The sequence below is a fragment of the Festucalex cinctus genome, chromosome 4, assembly GCF_051991245.1.
Source record: "Festucalex cinctus isolate MCC-2025b chromosome 4, RoL_Fcin_1.0, whole genome shotgun sequence".
In the NCBI taxonomy this organism is placed as follows: Eukaryota; Metazoa; Chordata; class Actinopteri; order Syngnathiformes; family Syngnathidae; genus Festucalex; species Festucalex cinctus.
This window is the reverse complement of record NC_135414.1, coordinates 4192847-4220085: the sequence shown is the minus strand read 5'-3', so window position 1 is coordinate 4220085 and position 27239 is coordinate 4192847. Positions and strand designations below refer to the sequence as shown.

The following is a 27239-nucleotide window of genomic DNA, read 5'->3' as shown; positions in this document are numbered from 1 at the left end:
ATAAATAAACAATGGCAAAGCCTGTGTTAATGTTGAATGGCTGAGAAGCTGTTGGATCACAAAGTACAGTATGTCCTCCAAAATGATGAATCCAGCATTCCATTCAAATTACTGTAGAATTAAGATCACTTTTGATTGTGAATGTGACAAGTGAGACAGTAGAGGGCGCTGTTGTGGAAAAAAAGCTGCAAAGGTGTTATTTGTATATTCAAGTGTAGTGAATAATTTACAGATATTATATATATTATTATATATATATATAATATAATATTAAATATTAATGAAAATATTATATATATATATATATATATATATATATATATATATTGTAATCACATCTCATAAGAAAAATAGCCTGTGTTGCCAGGCAGTGTTGTTTTGTTTCATAATAAATTACATTGACAATTCAAAAAAAATTTATCACGAAGCTCAGATGACACTCACCAACCCTAAGTCAGTAATTTTCATTTCCAAGTCGGGTCTTAACCTTTGATATTATGTCAACACATATATGTCATGCCATACTGTACACATTAGTCGCTCATGACTGAACACCTTTGTCATTCCATGTTCCATTCTGTCCATTCAAACTGCAAACACATACAGTAATAAAGTTTGTGTGAATAGCTTTAATATTCACATTTTTGTGTGACCTTCACAGTCCCACTCAAAATACGTGAAATGTTATTCCATCTGGATGTAGGCAAAAATAAAAGCGAAGAGAAGAATACAGTGTTATGTGGTAGATATGTACATGATACTGTTTGAAAATCACCCCCCCCCCCCCCACAAAAAAAAATAAAAATAAATAAATAAATAAAAATAAAAATATTTCTTTGTGATACAAATCTACAATCATGACAGATTCAGTCCCTATTGATGTTGACATTATAGTACATGGGTAAACAAAAAAGGTTAATTCATAGCCAACTACAAAATATTTCAGTCCTTTTTACAGTGTACAGCTCAAAGTGCAATAGCATATATAGAAAATATATTTTTCAAGAGTTCAGTGCCGCAGATTTCTATTTGAAACTTCTAATCCAATCAGAGGTTGTTGGTGCTGTATGAGAAGGTTAAATATGTTCTACATTCCATCTAGTGATCTATGCAAATATATCCAGGATCATTTCAAAGCTTCTTCTCTTGAAGAATCCTGAAGTTTGTTGCCCTTGTCATAGAGGACCTCAGTGTCCAGAAATTGCTTGAGCTGAAAAAGACAAAAACAGTACATTAACCATAGAAATGAAAGATAAAAGTTGTTTGTTTATTTATTTATTTATTTATTTATTTATTTATTTATTTATATAAAATTCCAGTCATATTCATGTGCAGATGTGTGCCATTAAGAGGTGTGGCTGTTTACCACATGGTTAGTTCTGCATCATTGTCTCGTGGCAAATTTGCCACTTTTTTTCTCTTTATAAACTGGCAAATTTGCTACTTTATAAACTGACAAATTTTCCACTTTTTTTTTCTCGCCACGCGGCAGTTTGTGTCGGCAGAAAGGAAACGACATATGCGACTCACAGTTTGCAAAATGTCTACGGAGGACGCACTCCTTAAAATGTACTTTTCGGTCGGGTTTTCAAATAAGGAGATATTAATTGCTTTAGCAGAGATTAACAATATCATAGTTGCCAGTTTATAAAGTGGCAAATTTGCCACTTTTTTCTCGTCATATTGCCCCCGCCCCCTAAAAAAGAAAAATATTTGTACGTGGCCATAATACGCCGTTGTATCATTGTTTGTGTCTTCTGTTGTAAATTTTTTATGTGTTTAATTAAAAAAATTGGCTTATTTTTACCCATTTTAAAAAGGTAAAATTGGCTGAATAAATCAGCAGCTGATAATCGATTGGGAATAAAACCCATTTTAAAAAAGGCGCGATGGCCTGAAGGAAAACGATGAACTGCAATTTAGAAATAATAACTTGTAGATAGCACTGTTCCATATGTGTCAATCACGACCAATGCTGTATGTAATTCCATTGTTTTCCCGCCAATGCAGGAGCTAAATGGAACGCAGCTGTTTCAAATAGTGAACACGAGAGGTGTTAAATTGCTCAGCGACTCTTCTGTTAATTACATACACCTGCTTTTGCCAGCCGTTCAACAAATGTTTGAGCCAAAGCACAATTTGCACACAATTATCACTGCAAATGTGGATTATCCTGGGAGCAGATACATACTGTACAGTACAGTTAGCGCATGCAGACTTCCACATCCAGTGCACTGTTTGCATGCAAGAAAACATGCAGTTCGGCCTTACTTTTCTTCTTGTATCACACAAACGTGTAGTGAATCCCGTTGCTTAGAGGAGAGGAGGAGGAAGGCGCCACAGATACAGGAGGGAGAGGAGGAGGGGGAGGAGGAAGAGGTGGAGGGGGAGGCGGAGGAGGTGGGACGGGGCTGTTAGCCTGTGATGGAACTAAAGACGAGAGACATAGAAGGGAAACAGACAAGGAGGAATGATATGGGCGGCTATACAACTGTACACCAGCATTTACAGTAGTAGTGAAAACAAGGTGTCATCCACTTTTAGAAATGATATACCAACCAAACAAGAGCAATGTAAATAGATCAAAACTATTAATGTAAGAGTACAGGTGAAATGTTGTGACTCACTGTTGGAGTTTAAAATTTTTTTTAAAAGTAAAGTTAAAAAAAATTACCTATGTCAGACCAGAACATGAAAATTGTACATGTGAGTATGTGTAAATGATTTAGATAGGTATTATGGTATATGTTTAGGAAATTTATGTATATGTTTTTGGCAAATGTGAATATGTTTAAGTGCACTTGTGTATATATATAACTTGGTTTATATATTTCATTTTTATAATAGTAAATTAGAATTGTATTAATAATGAAATAAGTTTAAATATATTTAGTAAAAGGGGTAGGACTAGATAAGTTTCTAACTTCTTCCTACTCCCTTTTGAACATGTAAGTTATGATTGATTGAATGATTATTTTATTGGGATTTTCTTCTCTTTTGATTGTTGTTTTTTTTTTCTTATCTCTGCTGTTCATCTGTTTATATGTTCAATAAATGAAATATATATATATATATATATATATATATATATATAAGTGACCATCATTTTAAAAAAGGTGTACATTTTGAAATTATGTTTTTCATGTAATTTACAATCGGGGTTATTATAGTACAAATGGAATTAAAAAAAAAAAAAAAAAAAGTCTATACTGCTAAAATGCCAGGTTTTGTGGTATAAAAGCTACAGTAAAATAAATCATTTCAAAACTTTTTTTCCATTACTGTGGCCTATAACATGTTCAACTCAATCATCGTTATTTTTATTTATTTATTTATTTATTCCACCCATCCATTTTCTTTACCGCTTATTCCTCACAAGGGTCGCGGGGGGTGCTGGAGCCCATCTCAGCTGGCTCTGGGCAGTAGGGGGGGGACACCCTGGACCGGTTGCCAGCCAATCGCAGGGTACACAGAGACGAACAACCATCCACACTCAAAAGCCCACCTTGGGACAATTCGGAGCGCCCAAAGAAGCTGCCATGCATGTCTTTGGAATGTGGGAGGAGACCAGAGTACCCGGAGAAGACCCACGCAGGTACGGGGAGAACATGCAAACTCCACCCAGGAAGGCAGGAGCCGGGACTCGAACCCGAGTCCTCAGAACTGGGAGGCGGACGTGCTAACCACTCGACACCGTGCCGCCCTATTTATGTATTTATTTATTTATTTATTTATTTATTTATTTTCCTGAAAAAGTTCCATTATGCTGCCACCACCAAACTTCACTAGGGCCTAGTCAAGCTGGAGGGAATGATGATCAGGGGTGTGCACATTTGCGCAACCCTATTACTTCAGTTAATTTATTTATCTAAATCTAAAAGATTTTGAATTGTACATGATACAGGTCATATTAATGATAGAACAAGTTTTGAAATGACATTTGAAGTTGAACAGGGGTGTGTAGACTTTTTTTTCTGTCTGCTGATGTGCATTTTAGACCTCTTGTTCCCTTACAGAGGTACAGGAAATTAGTTTTGATAATGCCCAAACCGAAGTGCATACACAGGAACGAATACATATCAGAATTGATTTTGAAACAAACAAAAAAAAATCTGACATATTACATTAAAATAGTTGTACTGTCTTAGTTGTACTGCTTAATTGTGACTGTCTACCATATATGATCTAATGCTTAACTCAAAATTGTTTCTACTGTACAATAAATCATTAAAACTTGAGTTTTTCTTTTAGATTTTTACGTTCTAATCATGACCATAATTTATGATAATATCATGCCAGTGAAAAGAAATGCTTTTCCTCCACTCTATTGTGCATTAACATGTTCACCGGAAGTATTCATGTTGCTGATTGGCTGAGAGGAATCACATGGTTCGGGATATAGCCACATTTTGACTTCCCAAATGTGTTTCTTTGCCTTATAAAATGTGACTATATTAATATTTCAGTTACTATGTTGCATATAGCCCTGTTGAGGACCGCTGTCATGCATAATAGTATGGAAAAAGAAGATGAGACTGATTTGAATTGAGGGCTGTGAAAGGGCGTTATTAGTTTCTTTCCCCTCTCTGACAACATGCCACCACACAGTTATATTCTCTGACATTGCTCCACGCTGGAAATAATGTTATAATTGTTGACTATGCCTCAGCGTGCTGATGAAGCCTCCAAACCGCTCGACAGCTTGAGTGCTGCCGTGTGTGACAGGTGTGTGCGCGCATGTGCAGCGGCAACTCCCGCCGCCTGGCTGCTGTAGAGCAGGAGAAAGATGAAATGTGTCTTTCATGCGGCTTCAGAGAGGTGCCGTGCCTTCAAAGAAGCGCTAATGCTATGCAGCGGTTTGACTGGGTCATTGATCAGCACACAAAATGGCCTCATCCAGCGAGTCCTCCCCCGTTTCAAACATTCCACACGGACTGCAATTAGACACCATGTGAGCTCCTGACACGGAATAATGTCAAGTTATTAAGCAATGAAGAGCCCTGCTCGAATCGACACCTTACGCCCTCTTCTTCTCCGCCTTCATCATTTTCAAACCGTCGAGACCATTTTCTTAAAAAAAAAAAAAAAAAGCTAATTTTGCACACCTTATATTAAATACAGCATTTTAACATCTCATAATATATTCCAGTAAAATGAGAGATCTACACTTTACTTGAGTAGAACTTTCACTTGTCTGTACTCCACTTCTTATTTATATTTACAGGACTGTTTCAGAAAATTAGAATATTGTGATGAAGTCCATTATTTTCTGTAATGCAATTAAATAAGCAAAAATGCCATACATTCTGGATTCATGACATATCAACTGAAATATTGTAAGCCTTTTATTTTTTTTTAATATTGCTGATTATGGCTTTTTTTTTTACTTGGTCTGAGGAAATATTCTAATATTTTGAGATAGGATATTTGAGTTTTGTTTCAGCTGTAAGCCATAATCAGCAATATTAAAATAATAAAAGACTTGCAATATTTCAGTTGATTTGTAATGAATCCAGAATGTATGGCATTTTTGCTTATTTAATTGCATTACATTATTATATGCATTACTTTATCACAATATTCTAATTTTCTGAGACAGTCCTTTATTTGGAGCCAATTTTCATTTTCAGTAAAAGCGGAAAATATTGGTGAAAAAAAAAACAAAAACAAACTAGTGTGTTGAAATGTCTTTAAAGGGATACTTGACTCATTGAGCCATTTTCAGCAGTAAAAAGTTAATATTTTGTGTGAAATTAATGTTGTAACTTCATTATTTTTCATATACAATTAATAACTTTAAAAAGTAATTTTTACACTTGCTGTCGGAAGTAGGTAACGACCAATCAGGGTTCAGTTTACTGACCAAACCCAGAAAACAGGTGAGCCATGATTGGTCTCGTTACCTACTTCCTCAGCACAGGTGATGTCATCTTCAGTCGAGAGCAAGTGGGAAAAAAAAAGTTTTTAAAGGTATTAATTGTACATGAAAAAAAAATGAAGTTATCAAATTCATTCTGGACAAAATAACTTTTCACTGCTATAAATTGTAACTATAGCCCTAACCCTGTGTCAAGTATCCCTTTAACACCTGGGCTAGGATATTAGCGAAAGCTAATCCAGCCAATTGGCTGCCCTATGGCCCTAGATGGCAGAAAAGCCTAATTTTAGCCTTGGCCCTAGGACTGTTAATTTAACAGTCCAAGAACAAATTTTCAGGTTTACAATATTTTATGGGCGGCACGGTAGTCGAGTGGTTAGCACGTCCGCTTCCCAGTTCTGAGGTCTCCGGTTCGAGTCCAGGCTCGGACCTTCCTGGGTGGAGTTTGCATGTTCTCCCCGTGCCCGCGTGGGTCTTCTCCGGGTACTCCGGTCTCCTCCCACATTCCAAAGACATGCATGGCAGGTTAATTGGGCGCTCCGAATTGTCCCTAGGTGTGCGTGTGAGTGTGGATGGTTGTTCGTCTCTGTGTGCCCTGCGATTGGTTGGCAACCAGTCCAGGGTGTCCCCCGCCTACTGCCCAGAGCCAGCTGAGATAGGCGCCAGCAGCCCCCGCGACCCTTGTGAGGAATAAGCGGTCAAGAAAATGGATGGATGGATGGATTACAATATTTTATCATACAAGTAACTATCTCCCTATAGTTTTCTATAATAAATGTAATGGTCAGGCTAATGTACGCTAGCAAGCTTTGTAGCTAAATTAGCCAACACACGAGATCTATCCACTATCCATCCATCCATTTTCTTGACCGCTTATTCCTCACAAGGGTCGCGGGGGGTGCTGGCGCCTATCTCAGCTAGCTCTGGGCAGTAGGCGGAGGACACCCTGAACTGGTTGCCAGCCAATCGCAGGGCACACAGAGACGAACAACCATCCACGCTCACACACACACACCTAGGGACAATTCGGAGCGCCCAATTCACTTGCCGTGCATGTCTTTGGAATGTGGGAGGAGCCCGGAGTACCCGGAGAAGACCCACGCGGGCACGGGGAGAACATGCAAACTCCACCCAGGAAGGCCGGAGCCTGGACTCGAACTGGAGTCCTCAGAACTGGGAGGCGGACGTGCTAACCACTCGACCACCGTGCCGCCCTTTAACTACTATAAAATCAAAATAAATTACAACAGTAAAAATTGTAAAGGCTTTTTTTTTTTTTTTTTTTTAAATTAATCTTACTTTTGATACTTAAGTTCTTTTAATATCAGGGAATTATTTTTGATAACTAACTACAGAAAATGTCAGACATTTTAAAGTTTTCAATCAACTAATACTCTTCAAGGTGACTTTAATGAATTTGCCAAGTATGGCATTCAGGTACTTTACACAAGACTGGATTTACCTGTGACCCGTTTGCTCTTGAGTGAGGCCTCTGAGGCCAGCATGTAGGACATAGTGATGATCCTCTCCTGCTCCTGTAGAACCGAGTCCAGACCCAGAAGGCTCACTTCAGACTTCTCCGCACATAATGCTGGTGCCAGCTTCTGAACACTGTAACATGCACACAGGAAATTAAAATGATGCCGAAACTGTATAGTTAAAAAAAAAAATTTGTAAAATGTAAAAATATAGTATGTTTAATATTATTGTAAGCCGCTGTAACATTATGAATAGTTATATTAACACTGTGCTTAAATATAGAATAATGAAAGCATTGTAAAAAAAAAAAAAAAAAAAAAAAAAAGTAACATTCTATGTAAATAATGTTTTTGTTGTTGTTGTTGTTGTTTTTTCAAATCATGCTTGGTCTGTTGCTGTTTGCATTCTGAAATCACTCAGCCAACCTCTCTCCTATTGGATGTGCTGTCTAATGTCACCGTGATGCCACCTCCAAGTTAAACATTTTCTAATTTGAGGCGTGGCTCCGCATTGTGACACTTAACAAATGTACTGTAAACTTAAGCCATTATAATGTTTTATGGACAGTTACTTTGAACATTTAATTCATTAATTTTTTCGCATACCACAAGAGGGAGCCCACTTGCCATACATTCAGAAAAACGTTTTCATTTTTTTTCTATATGTATTTCTATAACTAACCTGGACTTTGCCAGTATGCTCTTGATCCGTTCCACCTTCCGGTGACGGTCTTCCATCTCCTGAGGACTCAGAGGCTCCTCTGGCTCTAAATCCACATATCGCTCTGGAATCAACACCTTCTGCGGCTTTGACAGCTATGTAAAGAAATCAGGGGAATTTCTTCAAGAAGAAGTGTACACAGGGTCAAAATTCTACGAGAAGATAGTAATCTAAATATGAAATGCCTGCCACATTTGAGCTCACTCTCTCTGACGAGAAGCGCCACTGCCACCTACGAGAATGGATGTGCAATTACACTTTATTCTAGTAGGCTATACGGTAAAAAAAAAAAAAAAAAAAGGAAAATGAAAAGATTCCCTTGTGTCACATGTGTCCCAAACACTCACGGAGGCCGACCCCCATTTGAGGATTGTAATAGATTAACGTAATTAGCCAGCCATACCTGTGTGGGATGACACTTTCTGTATCTGCATGAAGAAAAGGCCACTTGCTGTACCTCTTTGATTAAATCGGCATCATAATCCGATGTTTCCAGGCCGTCGTGCGTCTGAGGAGTCCCGCCCGCCGAGCTGAAGCTCAGCCAGTCGTCGGAGTGCGATCGGGGTCTCTCTTTGTGCTCGGGGGGCCTCTCCTCCCCCTGGACGCTCCTCACCGCCTGAGCCTCCTCGCCCTGCACGGCCCTCTCCAGCAGCTGCAGGTCAAACTCCTGCTCTCTCCTCCACTGCACCAAAGACACACGCAGGTTATCAGTGACAGGCAGAAAGTCAAAGACTATGGAAATACGTTTGAGCAATTATTTCATATAATCTACTGTACTTTTAGGTCCATGTACTAGCACGCTTTTGTCTGCACTTCATCTTTAAAGCTGCTTAGTTAAAAATAAAAATAACCCATATTAGAAAAAATACATTATTTCTAACCCAGTAGTTTTAAAAATGTCATAAGTAGGTATTAAGTTAACTCTTGACCCAACGAGTAGACAAGCACCACATACTAGTAATCTCCTGGACCCTTCTAGTCCCAAAATTCCCACGTGCAGTTTTGCCTCATTATTAACATGTCCTATTAGTATTCAAAAATAATTTTATACAGCAGTTGAAAACACATTACCAGTAAGACCGTTGTTCTACTAGTGAGGACAAGGTGTGTACCCATTCATGGATCTTAAACTGGATATCAGCAAAATGCTCAGTATTCTTTCTTATACTAGTAGCACAAATATGTCAGGTAGATCGCAGTTGTGCCTCACTAGTAACGTGAAGTTGTCGTATTGGTGAGGATAAGGGTGTACTAGTACGCAGTTGTGCCATACATCAGGAAAAAAATAAAATAAATAAAAAATCACTAGTAAGACGACCATTTTACAAATGCGGTGAATTCTTACGAGTGAGCATAAGGAGCATACTAGTACATTGACCTTAAGATGGATATCAAATGCTCAAAAAGCTTAAGCGTTTACATTTGATCTCCTCGTTAGCACTGGCAAATTACAGATGTCTGCAGTTTTGCTTTACTGGTAACATGTAGTATTAGTAGCCTATTAAGGTCAAGTAGGGGGAAAGCGGCGAAACAAAGAAAACATACTATAAGCATGCATGCTAACATACACAGTAAACATGCTACGTGCTAATGTTGCTAATAAGCAACACACAAGGTAAAGTGCAACAGACACACATTAGCACACACAAGATGACACTTTCACCAAACAAAACTACAAACCAAAAAGAAAACATGCCAGTATGAGTTCATACTTGTTTATTCATTTGAAAACATCCAAGAATTTGAATGAAAACACTGAGAAAATGCTATCAATGTTTTATTTCCAGTTATTTTCTATACAAAATCACTCATGAGACACTTCATTACGTACACCTGCACAGGCTTGTAAGATCCAATACAAAACTGCATTATCTTATAAAGGCATGCATTTTGGATGCAGCTCTTGTATTGGATCTCATGATGTTGTGATGTAGCACATGTAGTTGATGGGAAGTTATTATTGTGCTACGAAACGCTAACTGGTCATCTTTCAAAGATGAGATTTATTGTAGTAAAAATCAGCAATTACAATTGTTATGATGGTGTTACGTGGAAAATACATGGAGATATGCATCGCTCAGATTGTCTCTCTCTCACACACACATAGACACGCACATAGCATCTAGATGATAGCCTATGAAAGCATCCACATTATGTTAGTTTAGTATTTTCTATTGACAGCAAAGATTTGTGCCAATCTGATTGTTAATTAAAACGTGCAGTTGACAGATGACAGTTTTATAAACAAGAGGTTCTCAAGCTGTGGTTGGCTGGTGACCAGTTAAGGGCAAACTCAACCAAATTCAACTGGGTAGGCCCCAGCATGCCTGCAACCCTTGTGAGGATAAGCAGTATCGAGAATTGGTGGATGGATTGGTTCTACAGCTTATTGTGCACAGGCAGATATAACATAATCAAAATTGCTTCGGTGCCATTTGGGGAGCATTAACCAAACTTTTAATTGCTTTGGGTAAAATAGTTTCAAAATGCTAAACAATTGGGAGTCTTGGAACATACAGTGGGAGCTTAGTTGATGACAAAATTCCATTCCTATGACATAACCAAATTTGTACTTAAGTCAGAACACAGAATAGTCATTTGGTAACATATGTTTCCATACTAAAAAGTCACAATTGCAGTACAAATAAAATAAACAAGAAAGAATGAGGGGGCTTCTTCCTGCCAGGTTGAACACAACCAAAAGAAGTGATTGATGAAAGAAGAAATGACTTTCAGAAGGCAACATTGGCAGCAAAAAGCAGCAAAATGGACGGCTGATTGAGAGAGAGAGAGAGAGAGAGAGAGAGAGAGAGAGAGAGAGAGAGAGAGAGAGAGAGAGACAGACAGACAGACAGACAGACAGACAGACAGACAGACAGACAGACAGACAGACAGAGAGAGAGAGAGAGAGAGAGAGAGAGAGAGAGAGAGAGAGAGAGAGAGAGAGAGAGAGAGATGAGAAAGTGCTGCAACACAAAACTGGTGTACTGTACAGTGAACAGTTCAGCATTTTTTGCAGATTTTGTAGTAACTGTATTGCTTTGGTTGACAGTGTAAGTTGTGGAGCTTCAAAAGAAAAGTGCCACCATTTTGTCGCAATTCTAAAATTTCAGACAATGAGAGATTTTCACATTTTTGCGGTATTGGATTAATAGTCAAATCACCCTGCATTTTCATACTACACTGTAGCTGAATGTTTTTCTATGACAGCTGACTGTGCAGATTTTTAAATTTGTTAGATGAAGGAACGGAACACAAGGACAAGCTGAGTTAGAAAGACAACAGCCGTGTTTTGGGAGGGAAGTGTTAATCTAATGAATGGATGATTCCAGTTAATGTAAAATCATTGGCATCATTGGCAACTTCAAAATGAGAAATCAAACATTATTTACCTTTAGTATGAAATTTGATTTCAACTTTTGATCTTAAAAGTCAGTGAAGCAAAAATAAACGTACATGTGTGTTTTGCAAACATGCATTAAAACGTAGTTTAGCATGCACGGCTAATGTTTTCCATGCCAGACGAACGTTCGATGGCCACTCTCGTTTGCCCGGTGCCATGCGTGAGAGTGTGACGTGCAGGTGATGTTCTATATTAGAAACATACAGATCCCAAGTCGTCCGAGAAAGGGCGCGAGGACGAGGAGGACGAGCGCGACGAGACGGAGGCGTGGCGGTCCCCGTGGCTCAAGGTGCGCTTGCGCTGTCGCACCAGAGCCTTCTGGTGCCTCTTCATCCTCTCCAGCTGCTCGTCGGCGCTCATCCTCCCGCGCTGAGGCGCCGCCTCCGCAGAATAGAGGCGCTCCAAGGCACTTTTTGATCGCTCCTGGGATGACAGTGAAAGCAAAGCAAAATGTGCGTAGGGCAGGGAAGAGAGAGGAAGTGGTCATTAATGATTTTGATAAGTGTGACTGGGATAATCCATAAGTTGTTTAAGGAGTCTCGCCTTCACGCCGGGAGCTGACGTCGCTCTCCGTAGGGTCACGTAAGACGAGATGCTTGAGGAGTGATTCAGTCTGAGCGAGGAGCCGGCCACTCCTGCCAAGAAAAAGAAAAGTCTTTCAAACATTATAGCTTGGGTCTTAGTAGATGTGCGACGTGCTACATGACGCTACCTCTGCCAGGTAAAGTCTGATAACCTCCGTTGTATCCTGAAGATGTGACGCTAGAACCGTCTCCCACACCCACAAGCTCAGGATCGCTCAGGAAAGGCCTGAGCTCCACCTGTCGCAACCACAGAGCCGTTATATGCAGTAAATTACATTACAAGAAGGAAGGATAGCGTGCTGTTTATTTAGCACTCCCAGTTGATTGAAGTTTACTAAACCTAAACGTAAGCCAACCATACCTTCACATCTCCATTTTGGCCTATCCCTCGGTCCCTCTTTCGTTCATCAGACTGTCGTTTGAGCCCGCGCACTGAGGTGTGTCTGATGACGGTGGTCTCCCTGGGCAGCGGGGGCACGGCCGGTGGGTTCTCATCGGGACTGTAAACTTGAGGTAGAGGCGGTCTGGGAGGCACGTCTTCCTCAGCCTGCACAAACGCCATCTGGTTACTTCAAGCTGTATTCGGGATTCTCTATTTGATAATTCATTTCAGCACATTTGATTTTGTGGACCCAATCATCAGTTATGTGTTTTTGTGGTCTTATCTTTCTGTAACCCTAAGATGCCACAAGATGGCACCAGAAGCCTTGGTTAATAGGAAAATAGTCACGGTGTCGAGGTATGTTGGGAAGTAGAAGTTGTTGTAGAAGTTACATAGTCACTTTTTTCCCCCCAAAAAAAAAAAAAAAATAATAAGAATTTTATTTTTAGAGGTAATGTAAGTGGAATTATTTTTGAGTACTTTAGAATGATAGTTTGTATTATACTTAAAGTTTAAACTAGGGGTGCCAAAATTAGTGCATTCATTTTGAGTTAATTTAATAAAGTTCCTTTAACCCCACTATTTTTTTAAACGCACGATTAATGACCGTCCCTTAGTTGGAAAGCCTGTACTGGGGGAATTTCAGTCGCAACGCAGCAGACACGTCCATGTCAAAATTTAGCAGTAATACATTAAATAATAATGCATATATTGTGGAGACTAGGGTCAAGTTGTATTTTACAATTTGAAAAATGTGCAGAATTTCACAAGTTACTTCATGTTAAAGATTAGATACAGTAGTTCTTAATATGAAATGAGAAATGCACTGACCACCAACCACCAACCAACATCTTACAAATGCAATTTTTCCTTCTAGTGGCAGAAAAATTATCTCAACACAAATCAATATCACACATCTTTTTACAGTACAGTTTTATAATTTTAACTCAATTTGATTAATTATGTTACTGTACTTACTGCATCAAAGACTAAAAGATAGAGCCATATTTATATTAGTTTAACATGTTTCCCACTTTTATGTTAGCAAGAGTATGAAAACTTAGGGAGGAACATTATTGTACATTTTATTGTACATTTAGAACAGATTTAAAATTTGCGATTAATCATGAGTTAACTATTGAAGTCATATGCGATTAATTAGGATTAAAAAATGTAATCGCCTGACACCCCTAGTTTAATCTATTAATGTTATGCACTTAAACCTTTTAAAGGGGGTTGTCACTTTTCTATTACAGCTCTGTCCTTCCACCTGTGTGCTCTAGTTATTCCACAAGTGCACTGCATTGTCTTTGAGAAGGAGTGTACAAGTACACGACCTAAAGCAGGATATCTATTATATGGAATATATGCTCACACAGCTCTCCATAATGATGATAGTGTGGTGCCACAAGTAGGATCCAGGAGGCTACTAGTGTGTGAAACATGCCCACTGGTTGGTGCTTAGCAGTGTTACTAGTAGTGTTGTTCCAATACCGATACTGCATTAAAACAGTGTTAGCGGTATCGGTGACTACTCACAAGTAACATGCCGATACCATTAATTCCAACGCGAATATAGGATTTTGGATGCAGCATCTTGTGTCTTGCTGGTGCACGACATTCACTGGTATGTGACATGTTCACTGCATGCCGATTTAAGATATCCTGTTGGCCCTTTGAATGCTCTGAACCAATGGCAGGACAGCTTTTTCATGTTGAGGAAAAAAAAAACTTAAGTATCGGTATGGTATCGGTATCGGCCGATACTGCAAAGCTGGGTATCGGTATCGGGAGCCAAAAAACGGTAAAGGAACAACACTAGTTACTAGTGCAGCACAGTAGTTAATAGGGGTGTTAAAAAAAAAAATCGATTCGCCGATATATCGCGATACTACATCGCGCGATTCTCGAATCGATTCAATAATCGGCAGAATCGATTTTTTTTTTTTTTTTTTTTTTTTTTTTTAGGATTCACACCTTGAGCATGGAAGAATGTTATATGAACGGAACATTAAGCCTTAATATTTTATTTTAATGCTGTTCAAACATGAAACAGATTACAACCTCTATAAGACTGAAATTTCAGATAAATAAATAATACATTTTCATATAAATCTTACACTCTACAAGCTTACTGATTAGTATTTTCTAAATTTGAATGAAAAAAAATCTCAACAATCGATTTAGAAATTCGTATCGGGATTAATCGGTATCGACTCGAATCGTGACCTGTGAATCGTGATACGAATCGAATCGTCAGGTACTAGGCAATTCACACCCCTAGTAGTTAACTTGTAAGTAGGGCTGGGGGGGGAATAGGTTTTTCACCCACAACATTTGCCAAAATTTCTAATGGGAAGACCAAGTCATTCTTCTAGTGAGGACAAAAATTATACTAGTCCATGGACCTTAGGCTGGATATGAAGGATATCGATTGAATCCTCAAACGGCTTTCCATACATCTTTCTGTGTCACTCACCCATGTTTGGCCAGCAGTGTTGCTTGTGGAGTGGAGTGGAGGTTGGCTGTGACTGGAGGACAGAGTGAGGTTTGTTGCATTGTGGCTACTAGGACTGAGGTGGGGGCTGTGCTGCTGCTGCTGCTGCTGGGACAATCTCATCTCCATAGCAGGCGGGCTTCCAGACATCGAAGGCACTGATGACGCCGACATGGAAGGCACAAATTTCCTCTCTGGAGAGGATTTAGGTACATCACAGTGTGTTTTTTTGTTTTGTTTTTTGTTTTTTCTTCCCCCACTGGGTGCATTTAAGGCATTTACACTGATACCAAAATTAGATGCTTTGTGGGGACACGGAATATTTATATTGTGTACACGTGTGAAAGCCTTTTTTGTGTCTCACTTGGGTTGATGACAGAGGAGATAGTGACTTTGTAGTTGTCTTTACTGCTGCTGAGGCCTGCAATAACATCCTCAACCCTCCAAAGCTCCTTCCTCATCTGCACTTTCTCTTGCTGCTCACACACAAACAAACATTTACATCCACCTTACTGGCAAATGGGTGACACGTCCAGATAAAAAAAATAAAATAAATCTCAGTTGCAGTGTCATAAAAAAAGGCATGAGCGATGCAATAAATAAAACAATAATCTGAGTCAACAGTTAAATAGGCGAGAAAAAATTGTAACTTTCAATTTCTTGTGCACCACAGTATTAAAACATTTTTTTTAAACAAAACAAAAAGGTATACTGAAATGCATCTAACCTTGCTATTTTCTCTTTTCTGGGAAAAACAAAACAAAACAAAAAAACATTGAATTTGAATCTTGAGACAACATAATGCCACTTGGCTCCCGCAGTATAAGAAAAGATAATTCATAATTCATAATTCAAGCTATTCAAAACTTTGGATTGGTCGATAATGCGTCAAAGTAACATCCCAACATCCCTCACGGGTTGTCGAGATTTCCACCCGACAGCAACGATATTCTCCACAAACTGGAAACATAAATATATATATATATATATATATACTGGAAACATATATATATATATATATATATATATATATATATATATATATATATATATATATATATATATATATATATATATATATATATATATATATATATATATATATATATATTTATGTTTCCAGTTTGTGGAGAATATCGTTGCTGTCGGGTGGAAATCTCGACAACCCGTGAGGGATGTTGGGATGTTACTTTGATATATATATATATATATATATATATATATATATATATATATATATATATATATATATATATATATATATTTTATTTTATTTTATTTTTTTATTTTTTTATTTTTTTAAATAATAAATAATAATAAATAACTCAATATGAGTTACGGACGTAAAGATTTAAAGATTTCGGTAAAGATTTCTGACTTAATTCTCCCTCATGCGTCCGAACTAGAGAGTCTACATACCTGAGAAAGATCAGTACGAGTCATATGTCCTTGCAAAGCCGCTTTGAGCCAGTCGACATCTTTCTCCAGCCTGATGTATTCTTTCCAAGCATTCTCCATTTCCTGCACAGCACAACACGTCTCAAGTCTATAGTCTCTCTCCCTTTTTTTTAACACCAGACACTGACATTGAGAAAAAAAATAGGTATGAAATTGACAAAATGTACATTTTGATCTAGTGTGCAGGAGGTAAAGTACATTTTGGTGCAACCAGGTCTAGACGAAGATTCACTGCACCATTTTTAATCATTTCCTTTCATTCAGTTGGACTTGTGAGACAAACGTATAACCTACTGTGGACACTTGGGATATTTCCGCCCTGATGTGCACCACATCTTCCTGCAGTAATTTTTGTTGGTAGGCAATTTTCTCCATGTGGGATGGCTGATCTCTGTACTGCTCCATCTGCTGGTGGGACACATCCAACACTGACTCCAGCTTGTCCTGGAGAGACACATGAACACACTTTGAATTAAGGATTCTTTTTTGTTTGGGAAGTTGTGACGGGTAGCCGAACATAGCCACCACTTTTTGGTGCCCTTCCAAATGGGAGGCCATATCTTGTGACGCAGTATCTGAAAGTGAAGTCTGATGATTTCAAATTGCTTGGACTCATTGCTAACAAAATAAGCATACAGTATTATGTAGAACTGACTTTTTATTGGGTGATATTTGGAGTTGCTACCCATATTAATCAAAGCTCCCAATATTATACAATTGCTCAAATCCATACTGACACCCACCCAAAGGTTTACAATCGCATATACAGGACTGTCAGAAAATTAGAATACCGTGATAAAGTCCTTTATTTTCTGTAATGCAATTAAAAAAACAAAAATGTTATACATTCTGAATTCATTACAAATCAACTGAAATATTGCAAGCCGTTTGTTATTTTTAATATTGCTAATTATGGCTTACAGCTTAAACAGAACTCAAATATCCTATCCCAAAATATTAGAATATCATGAAAAACTAGTAGGCTATTCAACTAATCACTTGAATCATCTAATTAACTCGAAACACCTGCAAGTGTTTCCAAGTGAATCCAGAATGTATGACATTTTTGTTTTTTAATTGCATTAAAAAATAAAGGACTTTATCACAATATTCAAATTTTCTAAGACAGTCCTGTAGATGAGACAAAATACAACACTACTTTTGTCAAAATGAAATTCTTCAACTTACGATAAAATGGCAGCAAGCTGCCACAAGATGGTGCCAAAGCACTAGTTTAAAATGAAGCTCCTCAACTCACGTCAACATAGATCCTTGACAACAATATGCCACAAAATGGCAGCAAAGAACTAATTTTATTTAAATGAAGCTCATCAACTCATGTTAATAAAGTTCCTCAGCAGCAATCTGTCATAAGACAGCAGCAAGGCATGCTTTCTCTAAATGAAGCTCATCAACTCACTTCAACATACTGTAAGTTCTTGGTACCAAAGTGTCACATGATGCTGCCAAAGGAATACTTTTGTCTATAGGAAGCCTCTCAGCTCAATTAACATAAGTACATTAGTACCAATAAGTCACAAGATGGTGGCAAAGCACTACTTTTGTCTAAATAACATTCCTCAACTCAGTTCAACATAGCTTCTTAGCCACCGAATTGGCCTTTTCTTCTTTGTCGAGAATTATTTTGACAGTCGGTTAAAAGCAACATGACTTCAGCAAAAGAGCAATCACTGTTCTTAAACAAATTGCATTTGAATTGAAAAACAACGTACTGGGTCAAACATCTGTCAACATAAATATGATTAATTAGACTAAAAACATATAGAACAAAACCTTATCTTCCTTCAATGTGCGTATCCTGGCTTCCAGATCCTGAAGAATCTTGTCTTGCTCACAGAGTCGGCTTAATTTCACCTGAAGAGACACACACACAAAAAAGGTAGAAAAATAAATAAAAAAAGGTAACAATAACAATAATTATTATTATAATATGTAATAATATTTAATAATAATAATAATAATAATAATAATAATAATAATAATAATATTATTATTATTATTATTATTATTATTATTATTATTATTATTATTAGAGGACAGTCTCTCCACAGTGTAGAAAAAAAAATCTCCAGATATAGTAACAGCCATTATGAGCAATTGTAATCAAAAATCCATATCATTTCCAATTCACTTTAGGTCCAAAGTGTGTTTATCGGGAGTGACAGATGTGTTTTCCCAGAAATGGGTTATGTGTTTATGAAAACAACATAAGCCTGCCAAGCTCACACTGTCTATTTTTCGCACATCTACTTATCATTCTGTTCAATTAATTATTAAACTGTTTTTATTTTGCTGAGGCCGTATATTGTTGTTTTTAATTGCATGAAATATTCATCGTTCAGACAAATTTCTTATAAATTGTTAAAGTGGAACAATGCTAATGATGAAAAGCCAGGACATCCATCCTATTTACCTCCATTCGGCGCAAAACAAAGAGCGTGTGAGGCGGCGGCAGGCAAATCAAACTGAAAAATTTAACAGCTCCACATCCAAAAGTCCCATTACATGTATTTTTCCCTTTAAATTGCAGCAAGGAAAATAAAAGCTGTGGTCGATACTCTCAGGCCCTCACTGTGCAGTCTGCTTGGGAGTCCCCACTGTGTTGCAGTGTACTTACGCTCCCTTGCCTCCGCTCCATCTGTTTAACATAACTTAAACACACATAGCACACTCGAAGTCGCACTCCTGTCAGTGACATAAGAAGAAGTGGGGGGCGGTGGGCCACATAAACATCATGATCTACTCACATCAGCATCACTTTCAGCTATTTTCACAGGCCTCTGCGCTTCTTTTCGGAGGCTTTCCCGTCCAGCAACCTGAAATGGCCCGTAGCCGGAAACAAAATAGAATATTTAACACCATTATGACCACACAGTTCGATGCTCTCCAGTTAACACATAAATATTTAACAGAATCTGAACAAACAACAAACAGAGTGGCTGCAAGACAAGTCAAGTCCGATGGATTTAGAGGAGATCAAATAATGAAGGGGGAGGGGGGTGGAATCATAGAAGCAGAAAAGCGCAGGAGCTGGAAAAACAAAAGTTAGGGCAGAAACTAGAGACGTAAACATTTAGGCAACTTAGCCCCAATGAAATATTACTACAGGATTGTGCTGTATTCAGTGGCGGTTTTGCATAAATTTTCGTTTGCGGTAAGAATTTTTTGTTAATTTATTTCCTCTTTCGAAGATTTTAACAACAACAAAATGATGCATAACACGTGAGTACAACACTAAAATGGAATATTTACAAGCTTGAAAACTTTTTTTGGAGATGACCCGTCACCGCACATCTCTTCTGCTCCTCCGATAGACTGCAGAGGAACTCCACAAAGGGGTGCTGAAAACACCAATTTTTAACAGGTGCGCAATAGAAAACCATATCATATTTTGGTGCGGCCTCACATGTCGCACATGCCACAAACCGCCACTGACTGAGAAGTAAGCATTTTAATGAGAATTGAGCAAGATTTCATGATTTATTATTTTTATTTTTTATTTTTTGAAAAATCGTAGGAAATAAATAAAGAAATGAATTGGTTCCAGAATGTCCTTCTAAATTCTCAAGCAATCACATTGGAAGTTCTATATATATATAATTTTTTTTTATCCTGTGCACCACCACAAATATGCATCAATATACCACGATCCCATCACCAATTCCTTCAAAAGCAAAACAAAAGACAAAGCCAAACTAGCCTTTTGCCTTAATCATATCCTCCCCATTATGTCAATTCTTGACAGGGCATGATTAATCCCAATTTCCGGCAGATGCATCACATTGATTCCAAGGCAATTTCTCTTTCCTTATGTTCCAAAAGCATCCAAAAGTTGGAGGCGTATTTTCAAAGCCGCCGTGAACAGAAACAATCAGCAGCTCATGACTTTGGATCTGTTTTGAAACAGGAAATGAAGAGGATGACAAAAACGATCGTCCAGTGTTGAATGGACTCCCCCCAGGTCCTGGTGCACTGTGGTGCATTTCAAGCATGGTATGTACAAATTAGTGATAGATCGATATGGCTTTTTCAAGGTCGATACTGATACCGATTATTAGTAGTCAAGGAGAATGATAACCGATATTTCAAGCCGATATTTATTTGCTGTAGAAGAGAAAATATTAGTGTAAAAATTAAAAAGTACTTTTTCTTTTAATTTTAAACAATATTGACAGCTTTGTTTAAAAAATATATTTAAAAAAAATGCAGGGAGTTTCAGCATTTTTTTTTTTTTTTTTACTTTTTGTAGGGAATTCCCAGTGTCAGCATCATTATTTATAAAGTGGAAATTGAAATAGATCCATGAATGAAAAGTTCCTGTATTTCACTGTGCAAAAAATGAATGTAAACGTAGCAAATTTGGGGTTTTCAACAGGATTCATAAAAAGTTTCAAAAGATTTTTGCAGAAGGTGAAAAATTATCATAATGTGTTCAAAATACCCGCTTTATTGGCCGTCAGATTGGTCAAAAGGCCGATACCGATATTTGTGAAACTGCCAAATATCGGCACCGATAATCGGCCCGGCAGATAATCGGTCTATCCGTAGTACAAATTGCTTAATCATCCTGACTGATTCTCACCAAATCAGACAGCTGGATGCAGCCTGTATCAACAATATATCACTGTAGTGTATTTACATTACACAAAATCACACATTGAATTATAAACGTGACAAATATTAACAAACATGACAATCACACTTTGTAATTGTAAGAGGCATTAAAAAGCAGAGCAGATGTTAACGAAGAGAGAATGTGTGGGATGGTTGAACACAAAAGGGAAACAAATAGGAGGGGAAAAAAGGATAGAATGACATTTAATTGAATGGGCCCACCTTCAGATCGAGATACTCCAGGTTCTTCTTCAGTTGTATGTAAGTATCATCAGCCTTTAAATGAGCAGTGAAGAGATGCATCACTTGAAATGAAGCCGCAAAGGATTATGGGATATATTTCAAGAACAACTTGAGTTTAGTTGCTCTCAATGGACCTTTTCATAATGTTTGGATGAGATGCCAGCGTACTTTTGGGTGTCAGAAAAGTGATTGACTACTGCTGACCTGAGCTGAAAATGATGCCAAAATCCTGTTGTGTTTGTGGTTGGCTGTCCGATGTATGTGTGTGTCGACCCCCCCCCCAAAAAAATAATAATAATCAGAATTAATCTATTGGTAGGGCTGTGCAATTAATTGAAATTCAATTACAATATATTATTACACTGCACATCGTTAAAAAAAAGAAAAAAAAAAGATTATTAATATTAATTTTTGAGTTATTTAAATTTATACAGTTGCACCTTTTTAATATTTTAAAATAACTAATTTAATCAATTTTGTTTCATCCAAAAGGAACTTGCATAATTATGTTTCAATGGAGTTTATTTATGTTAATATTTTTTATTTGTTTTTTTTACGTTTAATAATTTTCTTGTGCGGCACGGTAGTTGAGTGGTTAGCACGTCCGCTTCCCAGTTCTGAGGTCTCCGGTTCGAGTCCAGGCTCGGACTTTCCTGGGTGGAGTTTGCATGTTCTCCCCGTGCCCGCGTGGGTCTTCTCCGGGTACTCCGGTCTCCTCCCACATTCCAAAGACATGCATGGCAGGTTAATTGGGCGCTCCGAATTGTCCCTAGGTGTGCGTGTGAGTGTGGATGGTTGTTCGTCTCTGTGTGCCCTGCGATTGGTTGGCAACCAGTCCAGGGTGTCCCCCGCCTACTGCCCAGAGCCAGCTGAGATAGGCGCCAGCAGCCCCCGCGACCCTTGTGAGGAATAAGCGGTCAAGAAAATGGATGGATGGATGGAATTTTCTTGTTTTGTACCAAAAAATAAATGATCGTCCTACTGTACAGTACACATGCAGCACTCCAACTCTAAATAAATACATAAATAAATAATATAAATATGTTATGTTTATTATAAATTCTGTTTGGTCCAAAAGGAACTTACTTACAGTGTATTAGTCTATTTTTTGGTCCTAATATTTTTAAATGCTTAAACATTTTCTTGTTTTGTACCAAAAAAATAATTACTAATCATTTGAATAATCATGATTTCAGTTATTGCCAAAATAATAATTATTATTTTTTTCCCATAATCAAGCAGCCCTATTGTTGGTGAGGAAAATAAATCACGTGGATGTCATAGTGATCCTTTTTGCCATATGAAAATACATGTGACATCATAATGAAAAGGTCCATATTCTTAATAGTAGACTTGTCTTTTTTTAAATCTTAAATGAAAACTGAAATCAAGCAGTCAAGTATGAGCAGCGCTGTCTTTTGCAGCCTTACTCTGGCTGCTTCCAAATGAGAAACGCAGGCATGAATGTACTTTATGTGGCCATTATTAGTCAGCCTATAAATGCAAGTGCAAACAACAAGCAACATGCTTTCAATGTCAACTAATATGTGTCGAATCTGCGCACTCTCTCGTACAACGGCGTCCAAGGCGACCTACTATCATCTATGAATGACAGGGCAGGAATGTTCAGGATCAGCTGGGTTGGGAGAAAGGTGGTTGATGGATCACGATGCACCATCAAAGTGCGAGACCCCTGACCTGCATGCCGGGGCCCAGGAGGCCGTTGTGCTGCTGATGCCGCAGATGAGCGAACGCGCCACCGCCACCAGCGGCGGCGCTTTGCACACCGGCCATCTTGGCCTGGTGCCGCCGCAGCTGAATGAGGAGCAGGGTCAGCTCCTCGGGCTGGAATCGTACCCGGGTTCACAACACAGAGGGAGCCAGCAGTTACTTGTGACTTCACATGTATTTCAACAGTGGTAATATTGAAGGGCCCGAATTTTGGGAGACAAGAGCACTTTTATTGATGGACGTAAACTATGCCAAAGCTGATCAATGGACATAGGACAGAAGATTTAATGGGCTGTTGAGGATGGTCTGCTCAAGGGGCAGCCATCCCGAACTGATGGCCCGTTTCAGTCACCTTTCTTAAGGCTGCAGTAGGAAACTCCAAGGTTGAACAAAATCAATTCTGGGAAATTGGATTTCAATTGATTGGAAATAGAAATAGTGTAATGGGCTGGGCCCTGGTCTACAACAATTGTGCACTGCATATATAATGAAAAAAAATATATGAAATACTTTAACAATAAAATGTTATGCTGTTTTAAAAATAATAATAATAATGCATTAATCAATTATTATGTAAAAAATCTTATATCAATAATTTAATTTTTAATAATGCTATTAACAAATTTAGAGATCAATAAAATCAAAAATGAAAACTACTACTTATCAAACAAATAATAGATGTGCAACAATTAATAAATTGTTTGAATTTTTTGAAAATCACTGAATCGTCCAGACACCTTGTTTACCATAAGTGTCCAACTTATCAGAATTTCTTTAGTTGTTTAATTCAAATAAGACCTTTGCAAACATATATTTTTACTATGGAAAACAATGATCCACATGTTCCCTATTTTTTACAGACCAAACCAGTAACAATCATAATCACTGTGCATTTTCTTTCATATTGAACTAATGCCCATATTTTTAATAAAGTAATGGTATTCAAAAACCGTTTTATCAGATTCATCAACTCATCAAAACAATAAATTGGCAGATTTTTTAATGATTAAAATAATAATTTGCTGCAACCCTAAATAAAATCAGGAAAATATTTTAAATATTTTAATTAAACAATATAAAATGGCAACATTAATGCAACAAATAAATTGTAGATTTCATGTAATTATAATTAATTAATCAATTACGGAATAAAAATAAATAAATAAATAAATAAATAAATAAATAAATAAATAAATAAATAAAATATCACAATGCTTGCGGAAAAAAAAAATATTTATGTCATTCAGGTCATTTTAAGTTGCAAGGGTAAATATGGGTGGACACCTGTTGTTTGTCTAATTTGTTGTATTTTTTTTAATTTTTTTTCTGTATCGAAAAACACCTGTAAATGACTTGGGCAATTATGCTACTATGCTAATGATATGTAAAATTGTTCCAAATCAATTAAAAAAAATATTGAATCAGATAACATTTAAAAATAATCAATGCATTTTAATTAAAGGAAATTTTGGGGTAAATAATTGAGAGATATAAGTTCTAATACTGTAGATCAGGGATGTCAAACATACGGCCCGCGGGCAGGATCAGGCCCGCAAAGGGGTTTTAATCCGGCCCGCGAGATGATTTTGTAAAGTTAAAAAAAAACAAAAAATTGTAATGTCGAACTAATTAATCAGCCAGCCACAATCAAAATATATAAAATTTGTAATTCCCCAAGCAGTCCTCAGATGAGCAATGCAATTTGTACGGGGGAATCATCCTGGATGTCATTATTTTACACACAACTTAAAGGTACGGTTTGTTTAATTATTATTATTATTATTATTATTATTATTATTATTATTATTATTTATTTATTTATTTATTTATTTATTTATTTTTTAAATCATAGACCGACATAAACGTGTTAAATACGACACAAATTAAATTACTGGAAACACAAATAGATATGACAAGGATTCGCGTCCTTATAACGTCATTAACTGCACCACGCAATGCATTCTGGGAACAATATACTGTATATGCAAAACAGGTCGATTTAACACGTCCGTAACGTATACAGGCAATGTGTTGCCGCGTTCCATTTGCATTTGTGTTAATTTGCGTAACAACATGATTACAGTTGAGCTCCGTAATTTAGGGCTGGTCCACAAATCTGCGTATAAATGATGGCAATTGTTTTTAAATTATATACCGTTATTTTACCGATGCGGCCCACTTGGTAATATATTTTCCTCCATGCGGCCCCTGAGCTAACATGAGTTTGACACCCCTGCTGTAGATGGACGCAAGGTCTAAACTTGTCATTGGTGAAAATCCGAAAGAGTGAGCTGTTTAACGTTCCTGAAGAACTGTGGCAGAGGTTCTATCCAAGAGGGCTCACTATATTGTGCAATCAGATATCAGATGACTTTTATAGTGTATTGATAAAGTATAAGGGGTTCATACCGTTTTGCCATGCAGGCTGGGTGCGCTGACGGTGTGTGTGATGTAGCCCATGGCTGGCATGGAGCGTCTGGCGATCTGGGAGGTCTGCGGAGGAAGCGAGCGCATCCACATGTTAAACACAGCTCACAAAGTGTTGAATCAAACAGAATGTCTAATTCACCGACAGGCTTAATAAGTTCAAAACATTGCTCACAAACAAATATGGCTACACAGCATTTTTATTAATTTTTTTTCTGTTGGAAACAAGGTGTGCCCTGACTTTTCTGACGCTACAGGGCTTGGCAAGATTTGACATTTTTGCTTAACACGCAGAATTAATGGAAAGCAGGCAGGCCCACTATAGCCAGCCTTAAAAGGACACAAACAACAAGAGATTTAATTAACTCCACATAGAGCCAACCTGCTTTCTTAAAATAACATTTGTTTGCTACCAGCAAGAGAAGCACTGTGAGCCGTTCCCTCGGAGATTCCCAAGCCACTATTTTTTGCTGTATAATAGTTTTTTTATTTAAATGCGGGATGAGAAGAAAGAGCGCGCTGCTGATGTTTAAGATCGAGTGGAGATGTTTATAGGGTGCTGGCGGGCCCTGGGCACATCGGATTAGATGCTAATAAAACATCTCTCTTCATGATGGTCCACTGGGACCAAACACATCGCTATTACCACAGCCTCCTCAGCCTGAAAGATGCTGGGTGCACCAAAACTGAAGTTCAACTGCTGCTTGTACTTCTCACAAACATTTGCTCCCTCGCTTCGTCACTGTGGTCGCCTTTGTTTGGAAAATATACTGCAACTCATCCATATTATAAGTATACGCCTATAATTAGTCCCCACACACTATGGGGGCAGTTTGCTTGTGTGTAAGGGGTCAAATGTGAGGTCTTCTGTGTGTGTGGGGGGATGTTTTTGCAGGGCGTGGATGATGAGCCCGCCTCTTGACTACACACAGGAGCTCAGGCTCCAAACACCTGTGGAGTGGAACGTGAAAAACTTGGAATGCACAAGTCGGCCTCTTGACATTTCTCTGGATTTTTGTAAATGCTAATACTGGTACGCTCCTTCCCCGTAATGTTTTTACACTACTAGTGTGCTGCCGACTTCATGTTGAGCTGCTGACGTTGTTCATGGCTCCTTCATGAAGAAACACAACAAACTCAGTACCCCAGTGACCCCTAGTGGCCGGAGGAAACCTCTACACTAATGAACTACTGCACACTAGTAAGGCCAGGCCCAACTAGGTGGCATGTGTCACACACCAGTAGCCTCCTGGACCATACTAGTAACACCAAATAGTAGGGGGGGGGGGAAACTTACTACAGTTGAAGTAGTTTGCTCTCCTCCTATATTTAACAGCAGAGGTCAACTAAAATTACACAATTAATTTTTTTTCTAATAAAGTAATGTACAGTTTAGTAATGGGAAAATAAAGCTTCATGAAGCTTCATGAAGCACTTGCTATATTTTTTTATTCCTCTTGATGCAGTGGAAATTCATGAAATGTCCACTTAAATTTTCATTGCACCTTTAAACTAAGGGCACCATCTAGAGGAGTCAAAGCATATCGCAAGTGCTTCATGAAGCTTCATTTTCAGTTTTCAGGTACATTTTACAACGAGGGAATATAGTCAAATATTAACAGTATTTTTCATAACGGATATAGCAGTGAACCCTCACATATTTCTGGCTCAGCATTCGCAAATTTCATTTGGAACCTTTTCCCGCCGTTATTTGCTGAAAACCCAGCCAATCAATGTTTTTACACTACGACCAAGACAATAAATATACTGCTTCGCCGCGACCGTACGATATGGCATGTTGG

General features: G+C 37.9%; 1 protein-coding gene across 13 annotated transcripts in view; it reads right to left on the bottom strand.

Moving 5' to 3' along the window:
• Window positions 1-611: 611 nt before the first annotated feature.
• plekha7b (pleckstrin homology domain containing, family A member 7b) overlaps window positions 612-27239 on the bottom strand; it is a 112927-nt gene continuing 86299 nt past the window's right edge. For 8 of the 13 annotated variants that reach the window (XM_077518313.1, XM_077518309.1, XM_077518318.1 and 5 more), the window contains 18 exons: window positions 25420-25503; window positions 22978-23124; window positions 21259-21312; window positions 19170-19238; window positions 18196-18276; window positions 16696-16845; window positions 16363-16464; window positions 15308-15419; window positions 14926-15137; window positions 12426-12611; window positions 12193-12301; window positions 12024-12115; window positions 11685-11903; window positions 8535-8759; window positions 8039-8172; window positions 7341-7489; window positions 2272-2430; window positions 612-1210 (listed from right to left, as the gene is read on the bottom strand). In XM_077518313.1, the coding sequence (XP_077374439.1) occupies window positions 2285-2430; window positions 7341-7489; window positions 8039-8172; window positions 8535-8759; window positions 11685-11903; window positions 12024-12115; window positions 12193-12301; window positions 12426-12611; window positions 14926-15137; window positions 15308-15419; window positions 16363-16464; window positions 16696-16845; window positions 18196-18276; window positions 19170-19238; window positions 21259-21312; window positions 22978-23124; window positions 25420-25503 (2271 nt within the window). In that variant the 3' untranslated portion in view covers window positions 612-1210; window positions 2272-2284. The remainder of the gene's footprint in view (window positions 1211-2271; window positions 2431-7340; window positions 7490-8038; window positions 8173-8534; window positions 8760-11684; window positions 11904-12023; window positions 12116-12192; window positions 12302-12425; window positions 12612-14925; window positions 15138-15307; window positions 15420-16362; window positions 16465-16695; window positions 16846-18195; window positions 18277-19169; window positions 19239-21258; window positions 21313-22977; window positions 23125-25419; window positions 25504-27239) is intronic. The other 5 variants (XM_077518324.1, XM_077518315.1, XM_077518314.1 and 2 more) reach the window with 4 other exon arrangements.